Genomic DNA, 17,746 nt, shown 5'->3' with positions numbered 1-17,746 from the left:
CAACATCTGTATTGAATACTCAGATCAACACATATGTGTGGTTTTGCTTTTATCACATGACTTAACCCTATTGGTAATAAGGTATTTTATCTGATATGACTCAATGCACATTTTATGTTTTTCCTCTTTTTGTCGTTTTCCATCGGCACACAGGTCGACGCAATGCCAGTTTTTTTTTATATGAAACTTGTGTTTTATTTAAAAAAAATGGCATTCTCTTGGTGTTTTTTTATGATAATGTATTTCTTTTATTTTTATTTAATACATTCTTTGTATAATTAATGTTTTTTTTTTAAATTCTGAGATGGTGTCTCATTTGTATTTATATTTTCAGCATGAGACTGGAGTAGCATACCTTTACCCTACTGCATTCACGTAATGGCAACACACTTCCGCGACCCACTGTCTATAAACATCAGTGTCATCCGATCGAAGTAACACCGAGATCATAAATAGCTTAACAAGCAATCTTTCTATTTCCCATTATATTGAGTTACATATGAGATTCGTTTTCTTTTTTACAGATCCGTGTGTGGAAGGTCAGTACGTAGTAATTGATGACGTCAGACGTCGGCCTATTTATAATCCCGGTCAGTTGTGTGATGACAGGTTATCTCCCGGATGGTACAGATTTCTACTCAACGGCACAGACGCGGAGATCCCCACCGCATGTGTTGAGGTAATAATTGTATATTTGCCATTAATTCCACATCTTAGATTGGTTATCAGCCTCTCAGTTTTTATGAAGAATTTTCCAACTGCATATTATTGCTAGATTATCTCCCCTTGTATAAAAAAAGTGTCTAGAATCAGACAAAAAAATGATCGAAATTATTAGAGGGTTTTTATTTTGTAAATAGTTCAATATTCTTAAGATTGGAAAAGTCTCTCCACATCCCAATGTCTTGTATTTTTCACGATTCATTCATTTGTAAGAAAGAACGATAGTTTTGTAAGAGTCATGTCCCTTTGCTTGGAACTCGATCATAAGTCTACTGAATCGAACACACGTGTTTTGTTATACTTTGACGTATTGACTCTAAATACAAGATGGTCGAAATTCGATTCCTTACGAGTATGATTTCTTAGGGGTGCTGTCATCCACTCCCTATAATTGTCTTCAGTGTAGATTATCGTAATGATTGTTAAAAACAGTAGTTCTGTATCAAATAAACAAAAACATATGTACTGAGATTACAATAGTTGCGTGGGCTTACATTAGAGGTTAATAAACATATTGATCATAAATTAAAACAGAGATAAAGTAAGGGTTTCTCCTACGATGTAAACATTCATTTTAAAGTCTTGCATCGATAGTGACCTACATACATTTTAAAATCTTGCATCGATAGTGACCTACATTACTTTTAAAGTCTTGCATCGATAGAGACCTACATTCTTCCCTGGACTTGACGAGTATATATTGTGTGCTACAGAAATTGTGTATCCTTCAGGACATGTCCTTTAATAATTTCACCCCTATGTAACTTTAGTTAACTTGACCATGCATTGATCTGGATGAGTCTATTATGATCAACAGTGGTGAAATGTTTAAGTGACTCATAAGTTTCTTTTGTTTGTCATTTTTTACTCCCGTTGAATTTGGATTTTAGCGTTGTGTATTGATGCTGTGGTATATTTTCCTCAAATTGTGTTTTATAAAAGAGCCTTCATAAAAACTGTCCCCTACATCAACAATTTTGAACGTCGATTGCAGAATCCTGTTGATTTTAACATTCAAAAGCTTGTTTTTAAATCTTATTTTATAAATAACAGATTTGTTTATGACTCAAAATGGCTTGGTATCGTGGACATCTAGAACTCTTGTACAGTATAGTGTTTTTGATATTTTTTAACCACTCCCGTATCATTTAGCTTGTTTTCCTAGTCCTCTGCGATCTGAGATAGAAATAACTGATACACCGACTGCCACGTCAATCATCGTCCGTTAATATCTCCGATTTGTCACCGATCTATGAAGTTTCTGTGATCTGCGATGTCATTAGCGTTAAAAGTAGGAGGAAAGTCCAATAAAGACAGTTAGTACGAAGTGATACAGAATTATTGCAGTGACGCGGAAGGATCTTGAGTTGCCATCAAACATCCTATACCGGACTGGAATTTGATTTAAACTGCTGCAGCTCTAGGCAAAAAATAGTCCCAGTAACGTGTAGAAATATTTGGAATACTGATGTTTGGCATTAGAGAATGAAATTCAGAATAATCGCAAAAAGTAACTTTTCAAAATTTCTTACATTATATTACCACTATATTTTCTTTCAGAGTAAAAGCTGTGGCACTTTCGCTCCAGTATGGTTACGACTTCCGGCAAAAGGTTTACCACTTCCGGGAGAGACAACAACTGGAGAAGGATGTGCTAATTATGAGGGCTGCTGTGCCTTTTCCTTCCCAGTAGTAATAAGAAACTGTAGAGACTTCTTTATATATAAATTAGACTGGATATACGGCTGTCCAGTCGCCTACTGTGCTTATAGTAAGTCTTCGTATATCGATTTTGATAGAGATTTTTCGCTACTGCAAAAAAAGAAAGAAATTAGATCCCCTGTGTAGGTGTTGGCTATAAATTTTATCAAGGAATATTAAAGAAATGCATCACATGAAGATTGTTCAGAAACGATGAACTAAAGAAGTCTTATTGATTATGTAATGGTGCATTATCTTGGTTCAAGGAAAAGAGATAAAACAAAAGTTAATGCAACGAATGAATCGTTTGCACATTTACCTGAATAACCACATATATCGATGAATCAGTCCAATAATTAAAAAAAAAGATATGAGATTTATCAAACTATTTTTTGATTCCAGCTCCCATGACGACATGTTCACAGGGACAAATCTATATACGTCATTTACATAGCTGTGTGGGTAAGTCGGGCCCGTATCATATGGTACCATTTCTGTTTTGTTCCTGCAGTAAATTTCACCCCTTTAACCAAATTATAAATGTATGTTCCTAACACAAACAACTTTCAACAATAATCGCTTCGAAGCATGATTTTACAGAAAGAAAGTTAAAATGTTACAGCAATGTAATAGACATCAATCTCCGCTGTAGTCAAATCAGCTGAACAAAAACGACTTTGTGCATTATAGCAACCATACATAGTTTGATAATTAGAGTTACAGGTGGTACATTCATTAGTTCGTGAACATTGTGACACAGCATCAGTAGAACTTTACAAAGTCAGGTACAAGAAAGCATGTTTTGGGTCACAATGAAATTCAAAATGGAGTTCAAGAGTCACTGTCACCGCATTATTACCTTTCCAAAACATCCACTACGTCGAATTCTGGCTTTAATCCTCATAGGTTATTTAATAACTTTTAGCACTATAATCACAGTAAGATGAACATAAATTGTTCATCGATTTATGTCCATCCCACATTTAACAAATATCTTCTGATAATACAAAAGAGTATTTGGGTCAACAAAGATGTATCTTTAATAGCTCTTCAGAACATTGCGTGATTGATGAGGTGTTTATACAACTGAATAAACACAGGAGCTGCAATTTATGTCATCAGGTCGGCCATGCGTCGCCTTCTGCAGTTAGATAACACATGATACAGTGCACAGTGGACATTCCTGACCCGTTTAAAGGTCATTTCGTATGTTACGGTTTATGGTGACGTAACATGTATAAAACGTCCCCACACTATTATAGGAATCAGTAAAGATGTACAAAAAGTTGTTAGATTTGTATCTTATCTACAGGAGTTCATATATAAAGCTGAATGTAAAGGATAAACTTCCGTGAAATACTTGAAATCAGTAAATTTTAAAAAGGATGATTGAGTAAGTTTTTGCCAGTTTAGATCTCCCACACTGAGATGATGATGTGTACACAGAGCAACTGTGACATACGAGTGATAGGATCTATTACTCGTATGAGGCGACTAATGTGCTGCCTCCCCTTGCAGTTTCGATTGTTTTCATCAGTGCTTCATGCTGAAGGGACATTACAAACATTACGAATAATGTGGCCCTTTGGAAGCAGAATTAACATGTTTACCTCTGTATATTTTGCTAAGGGGACATTGAAGAAGCTAACATTGATCTGCTGATTCCCCTTCGTTTCGGGAGTGTTTCCCTGGGTTTTCATTAGGGTTCAGCTGTTGTGTTTGTTTTATTCATTTTTACGGCTCATCTACACACATGTTTCAATAAAAAGAATGAAAGGCCGTCTTTGAAATAACTTTTTTCACGTGACATTGACAACAAACGTGAAGTGAATAGCCGGTTGTTTAGGAGAGCTTAACTAGTCGCTTCACAAGATCATGCATCTCGTTTTCTTCGAATCTGCAAGAAATTATTTTGTGTTTCATTGATGAATATACTGTGCTGCACATGTTACATTTAGATGATTTTACTGTAATAATTCTGCATTCTCTCAAACTTATGGTCAGTATGTTTAATAAGGTTTCTTCTTGACAAGGAATTCATATAATACATAAGTATGCTCAATATAAATGTTATAATATTTTAATATATCTGAACATTAAATGTTAGTTTTGTTTCATTTCAGATCACATCGTAGAAATCACAAAACCTGTTATACGTGTCAGGGTGAAAGGTAGTACCATATCATTAAACTGTTCTTTCCACATTCCTAATGACGTCATTGCTTCCACGTCACCTACATTCCATGTCGTTTGGTATAAAGGAGAGAGAGGATTGTCGTCGATAATTCGCAAAACATTCCGAACGGAAACCAGTGATACAATTAGAGTAGGAAGTGACGTGTACGCGGGCAGATCAGTAAGTGGACATCTATTCTTTTCCTTTTTTATTATATATTCCAAGAGATACTCTCAAGTTTACATGTTTTGACAAAAATTGAAGGAAACAACAAGTATATTGGTTTGAACCGGCTTTGAAGTCGGGTGTCATTCTCTTTAATCTCTAAAGGACATGTATCAGCCTTGTGATTTCTCAGTTTTGTTATACCTGAAACCAATCCAATAGCTTAGCGTGAACGTTCGATTTCGTAATGCCATTATCCAGGGGTGAATAAAACGTTTGTCGAATTTCGAGACTAGTAGGAACATTAAGACGAAAGTTTCAGGAGTAGAAATCAGACATATTCTTGAATACTCCTCCTAATGAGTGACATTCACTTTCTGTCCCCATGTCTTAACTAGTGACAATTACTGCCTCGTTTCAGATATATAATGTAATTGATGTAATGTCACTACGATCAAACAGAGTTTTGGCAGTAACAGATTTATAGCTGTCTTGTCATTTTGATCAAATAAGCACTGTATATCTAAATTTTAGTAATTTTTGGACTAACCAATTTAATTTTTGTGTTGTCATTACGATCAGAAAACGCAATTTGCCTTTATACATGTTGTTTATTATAAAACTCGATGTTTTGGCCTGAAAATGCGATGTCTACGTAGTAAACGTATGTGGTCAAAACAAAGGCTGTATGCTTATATAAGGATATTTACTGGCTCGGTGTAATCGCTTACATTCTATGTCTATAAGCTAGTGACCTCAGCCGCGTAATGTATCTCTTTTGTTTCTCCGAAAATTTTAAGAATGGTTAAAACATTCTTGTTTAACAATGCACGTGTTTTTCATCTCTGTAGCTAGGTTGGTCTGTGTAACACAATGAATGCCGTGAGAATTTGATGCGAGTTTTATCGCCCACACCTACAGAATGTAGATAGTGAAGATTTGTCCGCACGTGTTTGCTGTAGTCTCACATCTGATAAACTACTCGCGCATGCAATCACCAACATCTTAATTAAACCTAATTGGGGCATTGACCGTTATTATCTAATCTCACAGATAACATGCGCAGTGCAGCCGGTATCTGGAACACCCTCGGGAGAGATCACCAGTGACCCGTATTTCTTGGGCGTTAAGGTAGGATCCTGTTTTATGTATATCTGCAATAAACCTGTATTCAGTGGTATACAAATTACATATAAACAGATGTCTTTGATGTTATTCTTTATAATATAGATATGATTACTACTAGTATTACTACATGGATATGTTTAATATGGCTTTGCGGTAGGTCGCTGTTAAAGGCGCGGTATGTAGCCTGCCAATATGTGAAAACAGGAGCAACTATATTAATTTCATGAATTACTGTGTTTAAATTACTAATTTTTTCAAACTAACACTAATGTGGACAATCCCAACATATTGGCACACTACAGTGGTAAGGGTGAGGTGGGTCGTACACTGTTCCATTTCGTCTGGATTTTTGAGGATTACTGACACAAGTTAAATGAGATCTCTTAATTTTGAATCCAGTATTGTCACGTAAATAGGGATTTGAGCAAAAAGCCCTACCAAAATATCAACCATTCAAGTAGCTATAATACACAGGTTCGTTAATGCTACCATAGATAATTTGACAATCCAGAACCTATAGTTTTGTCTCACTGAAATGCCATTACCTGGAAATGATGGCATGGTATTCCATCCGGTCACAATATTCTAACAGTGGGCCTATGTAGACTGTTAGATTTCAAAAACACAACGATTTTTCTTTGTATCAGAAATAACATCGTAGTTATTAATATATTGTACGTGTATTTGGTATCAAAATGATACCATGTGTGATAGCATTAGAAAGGGCATCGCGTGTCTTTGTATTATAGAGAAAATCACGTGTTATTTTAGTAGAAAAGACATCATGTTTATTGTATTAGACGGACATGGGGATATAGCCAGATATTTCGGAGTTATGTCCAAACTGTCTGATTATATTGTGGCGCAAGTTGATCCCCATCTTTGTATAAATGGGGTCTAATTATTTTGTTTAATCTTGTGTAACAGAAACCTTTGTACAAGTGTGTACAATAAGTAAAAAGATGATATTTTATACCGTCATTTATTCTATTAAATAAATGACATGTTTCACTTTCAATCTTTGGTTTTCTGTTATTTTTAACCTTAATACAAATAGAGCACATCCTTATATGTTTTGATGCAGAGCTAATTGACATTAGATAGTTTCTAAGTACTTCCCTAGTACCTCCACCTCTTTAGAGGTTCATCAGGGGGAAATCCCTAAGGTTTTTCTCAGATGAACCCCTAGAGAGATAAACGTACTAGGAATGTACTTAAACAACTCTTCTATCATTTTTTATATGTTAAACCATCACAAGGACGTTGGATGTGCATTTAACATCGGTTGTATTTATTGTGATATTTGTTTTTTATTTTATTCGAGCTTAGTTATCAAGCTAAGTTAGTGACAATATTCCTTTGTTATTATTCTTTAAATACTATTTTAAAGTATTTTAAAATGCTATCAAATTGTTTTTATTATCCAATCGAGTACTTTATTGTTTTAGCGAAGTATTTGTTATAGTTATATGAACGAAAGGGGCTTGCCTGTTAGTTTAGCTGACGCTTAGCAATCTAGTATTTTATTTATAATGGTATACTGTACGAATTCGTATAAATATATATATTGGATGTTTCGGTATATGGAGTTTTGTTGTACAAACAGATACAGGACGGAAATGTGACGCTGACAGAGGACGGCCCGGCACAGAACCTTACCTGGGTGTCACGACTGCCAATCGTATGTAACAAACGTAGACGAAGGCGAGCTAACTCGTGTGGGGCCAATCTCATTTTCAGACTCAGCTCGTCCGGAGGTATGACGGTCATTGTTACACTGAATCAATGATACAAGGCATAAGTTCAATTGTATGGTTATAAAGTTAACGTTATTATATCATTACCTTAAATGACCTTAGCTGTTGACAGGTTAAACAATAATAAAACCGAAACCCAATGCCATAATACATATTTTGTGATGTTATTTTCTTCAATTTCAATTATTTAGTATATTAGCGTTACTCTTCGAATTCAATTTATATACAGTTTATATTAATATTACATTAATTAATTACATTAATTACATCACCATTAATTCTTTTCCAAGGCAGGTTCATTAAATTTCACATCACTTTCATTATATAATATCTATATAAAGAGTTAGGTTACTTGAGTAGTGGCTAATTAAACAATGACATTAAATTTACGAAAATAACAAGAAAAGATCATAGTGTACATTTGTCGAACAGAGATGTGTTATTCAGTTTTATGAACTGGCATATATCTAATTTCAGGAAGTGACTACTCGACGCTACTATTTTCTACGTGTAAGATAGCCCTACGGAGAATCAAACGTTGTCCACGTAATATTTGTGCACTGGATCAACTACAAGTGGTCGTCGCCAGGAACCTCTTTAACCTGGAACCGGAAGAGTACGATATAAGTGGCGACATCTACTTCCACGACGGGAGACTATGGGAGGGCACTCTGTCAAAGACCTATGTAAGTCGATCAGATTTTATAAAATCGTCGCCAAGTTAACCCAATTTTTCTAACCGACCACTATACCTATATATATATAACACAATAAAAATATCTTAAATATAGTAATGTGCAGTGCACGTATGAATTATGATGGCCAATCAACCAAATATTTTTCTTTTAAGTTCAGACATACTACAACAGGTAAAAAAATATTTACTGACAGGTGATTATATTTGTTTATGCATCATTTACAATATAGATGCCGCCATCTGATTTGACAAGATCTTTTGTTTTAGCATTGCACATATAAGTTTTAAAAAAGATTTACAAAGATTTTTTTCTAGACAAAATCACTCTATCATTGCCAAAAAGTAGCTAATTCATTTGGGAATGTCTAAATTTTTGTTTGATTTAAGTTTTTATTGGAAAACTATGGAATTGTCTTTTGGACCTATTTTCATTGTAGATAACGGTGTATGATCTTCCGTCGGCTACGTGCTTTGCTGTGTCAGGAGTCCAAATTTTAACATTCAGTTCACGGTAAGAACCACATGCATACATTTCTATTTGTTTCGCACTAAATAAAAAAATAAAATAAGTCTTATCCATTAGAAAGAACCTTGTATTTATACTATTTGGCTTTGTAAGTATGATAATTGGAAAACACAAGTAGACTTAATTGCTTCATACTAATTTATTATAAAAAAATCTTTATGCATGGGTTTTATTCCATAACCTTTATTTTGATATCCTGTTTGTATTTATTAAATATGATATAATAAGTTACTTTTTCTATCTCCTCATTGTAGAAAAGAGCGAATAAGGCGGCGAGGTACCTACATTTTATTTCAAAGTTTTGACAAGAATATAGAGGTAAGTATGATATAAGTTGTTATACACAATGTAACAGGTGTCCATTTTTTTAATATAAAACAAAGATTTGTTTAGACTAAGTTTAGTATCAATGGAAAATAACATTGATTGACATATAACAAGCATTTCTACTGACAGGTGTCAGGATGACACTTAATCAGAACGATAATCATTATATATATTATATCATATTAAGTTTTCAGTAAGCATTCCATAACATGGATGTGTAGATTTAATATAAGCAACATGTTTTATTTATCATACACTGTATTAATTAATATTGACACTACGACAAAGAAAATAAAAAAGTTAATTACCGCTTTAGACATGTTTTCCTTGGGTTTGCTGCCAGTGGTAGCTCTTTGCACTAACGTCCTTTCATTTAAACAACCTATCATTACATCAGTTATTTCAGTTTTAAGAATATAACACAAAAATGATGACGTTTTATACGGGAAAGTTTGACGCGGTACTTGTTATTCTAACCTCTGATTGGTTGAAATTGCTTGGCGACTAAATTACAACGCATTAAGTTTCGTGTAACTTCTTTCTTATAAGAAACGAATAAAAATTCATTATCTTTGAACTAAAACGTCTGTCGTTATAAAGTTGACAACCGAGTTGTATTAATAGGAGGACAGTAGATAAATAAATATTGATCATGCAGGAATCTTCGATGACATCTTAATTCTCGATGTGAGGACGTGGCATTGACGTAGAAGCAGAAGACGCTTACCCTTCGGGAACCACTTGTCTAATTTCCCCTGTACTTTATTCAAGACTCGCCATGTACATATTCCCTTGTTTCTATTTTGCCCTTGTTTTATACATTTTGTTTTCGAATTATAGTTTTGTAACACTTCTGTATTCTCTCTTGTTTTTCCCCCAGATACATACGAGAGTTCGACATTGTTTTGGTGAGAGCGGTCTGTGTATATGCGGCCTGGTAGCGAGATATAGAGACAATGTTGTCGTCATTGACATGTGTCGGCAAAATACCGGAAATGATAATGACGATGATGAAGTAGACTTCCGGTTACTGTCCTATGGCGGCAGTGGGCCCATCGTTTCCAATATGAAGGTTTTGGAGGGAAGAAACAATCGACTTATTCACGTACGTTATGCGAAGAATCACTTGATATATTAAGTGAATGTAACACATATTTAAAAATGCGTTAAGCCAATGCAAAAAGACAAGCAAAGAAAAGTTTATTCATGTAAACCGTGCTATAATAAATTGTAGCTACAACGTTAACGCCAACTTCGGCGTGGTTTTCAACATCTTGTAAAAGAGAAACTAAGCACTCCATTACCTAGCTACGATGTTTATACAAATAAAGTTCAGATAACATGCTATTACGTTGCATGCAGTTAGTTGGCTCTCAAGAGAGAATGACATATCATAATGCCGATGAACTACCGTTTTTTTTATTAAGCCTTTTTTGCTACATTTCATTTAAATGATTTAAATACAAGTTCAATATATCCAAACTGCATATACGATTTTCGATGGTTAATTGGCATTTTCAAATAAGTCTTGCCAGGGTGTTAAAAGATGAGGTGACTATATCATTTTAGGGGCTTGTTGAACTCTAAGGTATTTTATCGTTACTCTATACGTATTTTTTATCTAGATTTTACTGAGTTCAGAGGCTCGCCTGCGAGTGGACATACATTCCGGACAAATGGGCGTCGCCGTTCACGTTTCCGGTTACTATACGGGAAAAGTGGAAGGACTATGTGGACCAATCACATCGGTTGACTTATCATCAACCGGGCCGGAAGTAAACAGACTGCCAGCGCCCCCATCTGGTACCAATTCATGGAGGTATATTTTATATTCGGAGTTTGTGATTTTGTTTTCATTTTTTATTTTCGAACTATATTCACTATTTATGCTGCATTAGTTGGAGGAAAACTATAATTGTTGACATGAAACGACGATTTTGTAAGCCCTCTAAAAATGACGGGGTCTGTGATGATGTAGATTTCATGCCTAGAATATGTATTGAAGGACAACAATAGGCCACATACATGTCAATTTCCTTTTATTTATCTAGATTTGCTCCTGGACGAAGTTATTTCGACCGATCCCCGATGCCAGCTGAAAACAACCAATTTGATAATATGTGTGACTGTTCCTTGGCAACCGTGGGTAATCCATGTCCGGAAGTTAAACCATTTTTGACGTCACATCCGTTTATAAGATTCAAGGATGTTACATATGATTTGTGGAATAAAATTATTGAACCACCAGATTACAGATTTGCTGGTGACAAAGATGTCACTGATATTAGTGAGACCACAGAAATAATAAACGAAGAAAGCGCAAGTGAAAGATGTGGCGAATTCGTATTTGCATCGAATATAGCAGAAGCATGTACAGATTTCATCAACGAAAAAATGCAGTTTATTATAGAACTGTGCATATCAATGGCAATGGGTCAACAGGAATCCTCCTGGAAGCCAAATATCTTAAGACTTACAGAAAGTATATGTGAATCTACTCTGGTCTCAAAACCGGTTGATATGGAAACGAACATGTCACGTGATAGTTTTATCAATGTGACACGTTGTCCGGGTAATTGTTACAAAAACGGTTTCTGTAGTGATGGCGGATGTATATGTTATTATGGCTACCAAGGAGTGGAGTGTCTTCAAACGTCAGGTAATCGTTAATTACTTACGGGTTTATACTGAATTCGGTTCACTGCATTTGAAAATTTATTTCTAATTATTTATCAAACAATACAAATATTTATTTGTTTCGTTATGTTTTGTTCATATTAAGGCCAAACAGAACGAAACCTTTGAAAGGTGTGTAAAATTAAGCATCTCAATTTTTTCCTGTTTTGTTAAAAAATCACCTGATTCTACTTGGATCCACATGGATCGGGAATACTGTATGTTATCACTGGTATATTCTGCAGTTCTATAATAAACATAAAGGAAAATTGTTATTCCTATCCACAATGGAATAGCTTCTTTAATTCCAGTGTTTATTTCAGTATCAACGACTACTACAACTACCACTCCAACTACAACAACTACCATACCAACCACAACAACTACAACTCCAACTACGACAACTGCCATACCAACAACTACCACTCCAACTACAACAACTACCATCCCAACAACTACCACACCGATAACTACCACTCCAACTACAACAACTACCCCTCCAACCACAACAACTACCACTCCAACTACAACAACTACCATACCAACCACGACAACTACAACTCCAACTACGACAACTGCCATACCAACAACTCCCACTCCAACTACAACAACTACCACTCCAACCACAACAACTACCACTCCAACAACTACAACTACCACTCCAACCACAACAACAACACCTACAACTACCACTCCAACCACAACGACCACTCAAACTACAACAACTACCACTCCAACAACTACCACTCCGACTACAACAACTACCACTCCGACAACTACAACTACCACTCCGACAACTACAACTACCACTCCAACAACTACAACTACCATTCCAACAACTACCACTCCAACAACTACAACTACCACACCAACAACTACAACTACCACTCCAACAACTACAACTACCACTCTAACCACAACTACAACTACCACTCCAACCACAACTACAACACCTACAACCACAACTACAACACCTACAACCACAACTACAACACCTACAACTACAACTACCACTCCGACCACAACTACAACACCTTCAACTACAACTCCAACAACAACAACAATTACCACTCCAACTACAACGCCAACAACTACCACTCCAACCACAACAACTACCACCCCAACAACTACAACTACCACCCCAACAACTACAACAACTACCACTCTGACTACAACAACTACCATTCCAACAACTCCAATTCCAACCACCACAACGACTTCTCCAAGAACAACTACAACCTCCACTCCAACCACAACAACTACTCCAACATCTACCGCTACCACTAAAACATCCACATCAACTCCAACTTCTACACCTTCTATAACTACTACCGAGCTGACAACAACAACACTTGCCACAACACCACGCCCGGTCATCCGGATACCGTTCACATCATGCGACAGACGAACAGACGGATGTGGCAGCGTCCGTATGTACCTGAGGCGACCTCTGAAAAACTTCAGTGGAGGCTGTGCCGTCCGAAAGATACAGGTCTGAGGATATTCATGGCAACAACATTTCCGTGAAGTAAAATTCTGCAAATAGATGAAGCGATTATTGGTTAATAACCTGTGTCTTGCAAAAGCCGAAAACAAAGTCGTGTTATATTTTCTTAGTTATTACAGTTTTACTTTTAAGCCTTAAGATTAGTTTGGAGAAAGATTGAGTTTCATAACATAGTAATGTTGTCACGAATACAGGTTGTTCAAACGTAATTTTGTTTACAGTTTAAGAACGGTGTGTGGGTGCCCAGTAGTAACATGGAACGGGCAATCATGAGGTATATAAACATAGAGGCAGTGGACTGCTTACTTCCCCAGCAGTCGCGGAGGACAGACTTCACAACATATCAGGCCTATGTAAGTATGTCGAACAGTACGTTAGACTCATACAAGTGTATGTCGCGAAACAAACTACCCTGTGTGAGCTTATGTCAGAATACCAGGCCTATGTGGATTTAAGTCATGATATGTCGCAAGACCAGGCCAGCTGCGTTATGTTATCGGGGTCTACTTTTCAACATGTGCCTTATATCTTTTATACCATGCACAATCTCCTGTGAAACCTTAAACACGACAAGGATACATATATAACCGGTGCTGCAGGGTTGGCGTTTTTTGTGATAATAAAAGGAACTGCTGCAAAATACGGCCAATGTGGGCTGTTTTAGTGTAAATGTTCTTAGTCTTTTTCTGAGAACTAAAAAGGAACTAGTCAAACAAACGTAACAGTGTAACCTAGTCCTTGGTCCACTTATCAAAGCGTAACATAGCGTCTAGCTAACACGAAATTTCTAAATGCAATTTTTTAAAAAACATTGAAATAGAAACAATATCTGACATTTTTCATGTATAGGGATCAAAATATGATATACCTAAGTAAATAAAATAAAATAAATATTTATCAACTTGATTTCATTTTTCAAAAAGTGGCATTTTGAAATTTAACTTTATTGACTCTTTGAGCTTATCAGATTTTTACCACCGGAACCTTATACTTATTAGTGTGCTACCTGAGCTCGATGTAGGGACACCACGTTACTTGATGTTGACCTAGTTTTTCATGGCAGGTGTAATCGGTAAAGCAAAGGCGCTCGCCCTTCTGAAACACATGGTCTCATTCTTTTATTTTTTCAAAGGTCTCCACATACATATTTCCATTTTTTCCTATTTTGCTTAGTTTTGTCCTTCTTGGTATGACCTCGTTATTGTCTTTCTGCTTCTTTTGTACAGTTGTCCTCAACAGAAGTGATCTTTTCAGTAACCTATATCTGGTGCAAAAATAGAGTATTTTGTCCCGTTACGAATCTTTTTTTGCTGCGTAACAAGTGATATCCCCCTAGTGACGACAAAATAATAATATAACACTCATACTACTAAAACAACGCCAATGAAAACAAGTGAACGTTGTCTCTATGGTAATTTCCCTGGCGTTTTAATAAAAGGAACACTCAGTTTTGTATATTTTGCTTATGTTTTGTTGATTGGAAGTTGCTCAGGATCAACTATTTAAGTGTGAAATATTTAGTACATATTATCTGATTGATAGTCAACAAAGTCTCTCAGCTTCGGATCGATTTTATGTCTGCACGTGTTCATAGGGCAGGGCTTCACAATGATCATGTAAGTAAACAGGATGTCAAAATATATTAGAATAAAATGGTGGTATATTAGAATAAAAAAGAAACAGTTTTGAAAGTTATAATATCTGACCCAACAAAAACAAGTAAATAATCGATATGAATGTTTCTTGTACTTATATCGGAAGACCACAGAGGGTACAATGTAGCTAATGGTTTATCCCTTGACATGTATTTGTCTTTCAAACAAACCTCATGGTCAATATTTGTTTTCACTGTGTGTTTTCAAGATAAGTTAGCAGCATTTAGGCCTTACAAATGTACTTATAAAGCAAAGTCATACAATACGGTATTATTCAGTGTTTACCCTATATCCCCTCATTGTGCTGTATTCTATTAAGGTAGTATCTGCTTATAATACACATGGGTTTCGTCCTGATTCAAAGGCGGAACGGTATATGCTTGGACAGTAGATCAACTCAGATATTAATGGTGTATGTTCACATTTCGTTAATATTGTCTCATTTGAATTTTGCAAGTAAGTTGATAATGAAGATTCGAAAAAAATGTTCAGCAAATACCATTACAACGACGGTGACTTTAACAAATGGTAACATGACGGGCATTGCTCTCTGTGTCTTGTGTAATTTCCTCTCTTTGTCTTGTGTAACCTCCTCTCTGTGTCTTGTGTAACCTCCTCTCTGTGTTTTGTGTAATCTCCTTTCTGTGTCTTGTGTAATTTCCTCTCTGTGTCTTGTGTAACCTCCTCTCCTCTGTCTTGTGTAACCTCCTCTCTGTGTCTTGTATAACCTCCTCTTTGTGCCTTGCGTAACCTTCTCTCTGTGTCTTGTCCAACCTCCTCTCTGTGTCTTGTGTAACCTCTTCTCTCTGTCTTGTGTAACCTCCTCTCTGTGTCTTGTGTAACCTCCTCTCTGTGTCTTGTGTAACCTCCTCTATGTGTCTTGTGTAACCTCCTCTCTGTGCCTTGTGTAACCTCCTCTCTGTGTCTTGTGTAACCTCCTTCTCTCTGTGTCTTGTGTAACCTCCTTCTCTCTGTGTCTTGTGTAACCTCCTTCTCTCTGTGTCTTGTGTAAACTCCTTCTCTGTGTCTTGTGTAACCTCCTCTCTGTGTCTTGTGTAACCTCCTCTCTGTGCCTTGTGTAACCTCCTCTCTGTGTCCTGTGTAACCTCCTCTCTGTGTTTTGTATAACCTCCTCTCTGTGGCTTGTGTAACCTCCTCTCCTCTGTCTTGTGTAACCTCCTCCCTGTGTCTTGTCTAATCTCCTCTCTGTGTCTTGTGTAGCCTCCTCTCTGTGTCTTGTGTCACCTCCTCTCTGTGTCTTGTGTCACCTCCTCTCTGTGTCTTGTGTAGCCGCCTCCCTGCCTCTTGTGTAACCTCCTCTCTGTGTGTCTTGTGTAACCTCTTCTCTCTGTCTTGTGTTACCTCCTCTCCTCTGTGTCTTGGGTAACCTCCTCTCTGTGTCTTGTGTAACCTCCTCTCCTCTGTGTCCTGTGTAACCTCCTCTCTGTGTCTTGTGTAACCTCCTCTCTGTGTCTTGTGTAATCCCCTCTCTGTGTCTTGTCTAACCCCATCTCTGTGTCTTGTGTAACCTCCTCTCTGTGTCCTGTGTAACCTCCTCTCTGTGTCTTGTGTAATCTCCTCTCTGTGCCTTGTGTAACCTCCTCTATGTGTCTTGTGTAACCTCCTCTCTGTGTCTTGTGTAACCTCTTCTCTGTGTCTTGTGTAACCTCCTCTCTGTGTCTTGTGTAACCTCCGCTGTCCCAGGGCTATTTAACATTTTTCACAAATAGAATCCGTTCGGAATTCTCTATTTAAGAGCGAAATACACGTGATACATATTTTCTGATTGATAGTCAAGCAGATATGAAGGTTATAATATCTTAACAAACATAATGTTAGATGAAAGCTGTCGTACTATTATCGATATTCATGTTTCTTGTACTAATATCAGAAGACCATATAAAGTAGAAAACGGTTTTCCCCTGGACTATTAATATGTCCTTCCAACAAAAACCTTGGTTAATATTCGGCGAGGTTGAACATCATTATTTATGTTTTTGCATCGATAAGTTTTTAAAATGGAACCATTAATCTTTTCATTACCAATGGCCAGATTGAACGTCGTCCTTCATCAAAATGCCCATGTTATTATTTCTAACAACCTGTATGAAGACATTAAGTGTCCGTCATTCCATTGTGAATAGAACAATGCCACTTGAACCATAACTACTGTGCTTAGGCTTAAACGTTATGATTGTTAAGGGTTACAGATAGAACATTTGGTAAAGTCGCTAGATAGAAAAGTTCATAAACAATTAATTTTCTTTCAGTTATTTATCTTTTTCTTAAATAAATATTCTTAACCTCATTCCTTTATTGTTCTGTTAATCATAATGTAACAGATGCTTAAAAGCACTTAATTGTTCTGGGTTTAAACGGCGTTAATCATCACAAAACACTACAAATGATTTTCTGGAATATTTTTACCGTTCATGAAGCCAAATGAAAAGTTAGAAGATGGGGAACCGTAAAAACACATCATTTGTCAGCATTGTATTTCCATTGGGTTGGTGTCAAGGGTGTGCCACGCACTTTAAGATCACTCCAATCACACATCATTTTTCAGCATTGTATGTCCATTGGGTTGGTGTCAAGGGTGTGCCACGCACTTTTTGATCACACCAATCACACATCATTTTTCAGCATTGTATGTCCATTGGGTTGGTGGCAAGGGTGAGAAACGCACTTTAAGATCACACCAATCACAC

The 17,746-nt window shown here is 36.4% G+C and overlaps 1 protein-coding gene across 1 annotated transcript in view; it reads left to right on the top strand.

Annotated features, from left to right (window-relative positions):
- LOC110459108 overlaps window positions 1-17,746 on the top strand; it is a 66,261-nt gene that overhangs the window by 28,839 nt on the left and 19,676 nt on the right. Inside the window, exons 2-16 of the mRNA XM_021511204.1 lie at window positions 525-679; window positions 2,284-2,494; window positions 2,827-2,886; window positions 4,548-4,780; window positions 5,819-5,896; window positions 7,500-7,650; window positions 8,128-8,336; window positions 8,785-8,858; window positions 9,128-9,191; window positions 10,081-10,305; window positions 10,826-11,019; window positions 11,252-11,859; window positions 12,200-12,453; window positions 12,973-13,368; window positions 13,605-13,736. Coding sequence (XP_021366879.1) covers window positions 525-679; window positions 2,284-2,494; window positions 2,827-2,886; window positions 4,548-4,780; window positions 5,819-5,896; window positions 7,500-7,650; window positions 8,128-8,336; window positions 8,785-8,858; window positions 9,128-9,191; window positions 10,081-10,305; window positions 10,826-11,019; window positions 11,252-11,859; window positions 12,200-12,453; window positions 12,973-13,368; window positions 13,605-13,736 — 3,044 coding nt within the window. The remainder of the gene's footprint in view (window positions 1-524; window positions 680-2,283; window positions 2,495-2,826; window positions 2,887-4,547; window positions 4,781-5,818; window positions 5,897-7,499; window positions 7,651-8,127; window positions 8,337-8,784; window positions 8,859-9,127; window positions 9,192-10,080; window positions 10,306-10,825; window positions 11,020-11,251; window positions 11,860-12,199; window positions 12,454-12,972; window positions 13,369-13,604; window positions 13,737-17,746) is intronic.

Source organism: Mizuhopecten yessoensis, unplaced genomic scaffold (genome assembly GCF_002113885.1).
Source record: "Mizuhopecten yessoensis strain PY_sf001 unplaced genomic scaffold, ASM211388v2 scaffold9969, whole genome shotgun sequence".
In the NCBI taxonomy this organism is placed as follows: Eukaryota; Metazoa; Mollusca; class Bivalvia; order Pectinida; family Pectinidae; genus Mizuhopecten; species Mizuhopecten yessoensis.
This window is presented reverse-complemented; position numbering and strand designations above follow the sequence as displayed.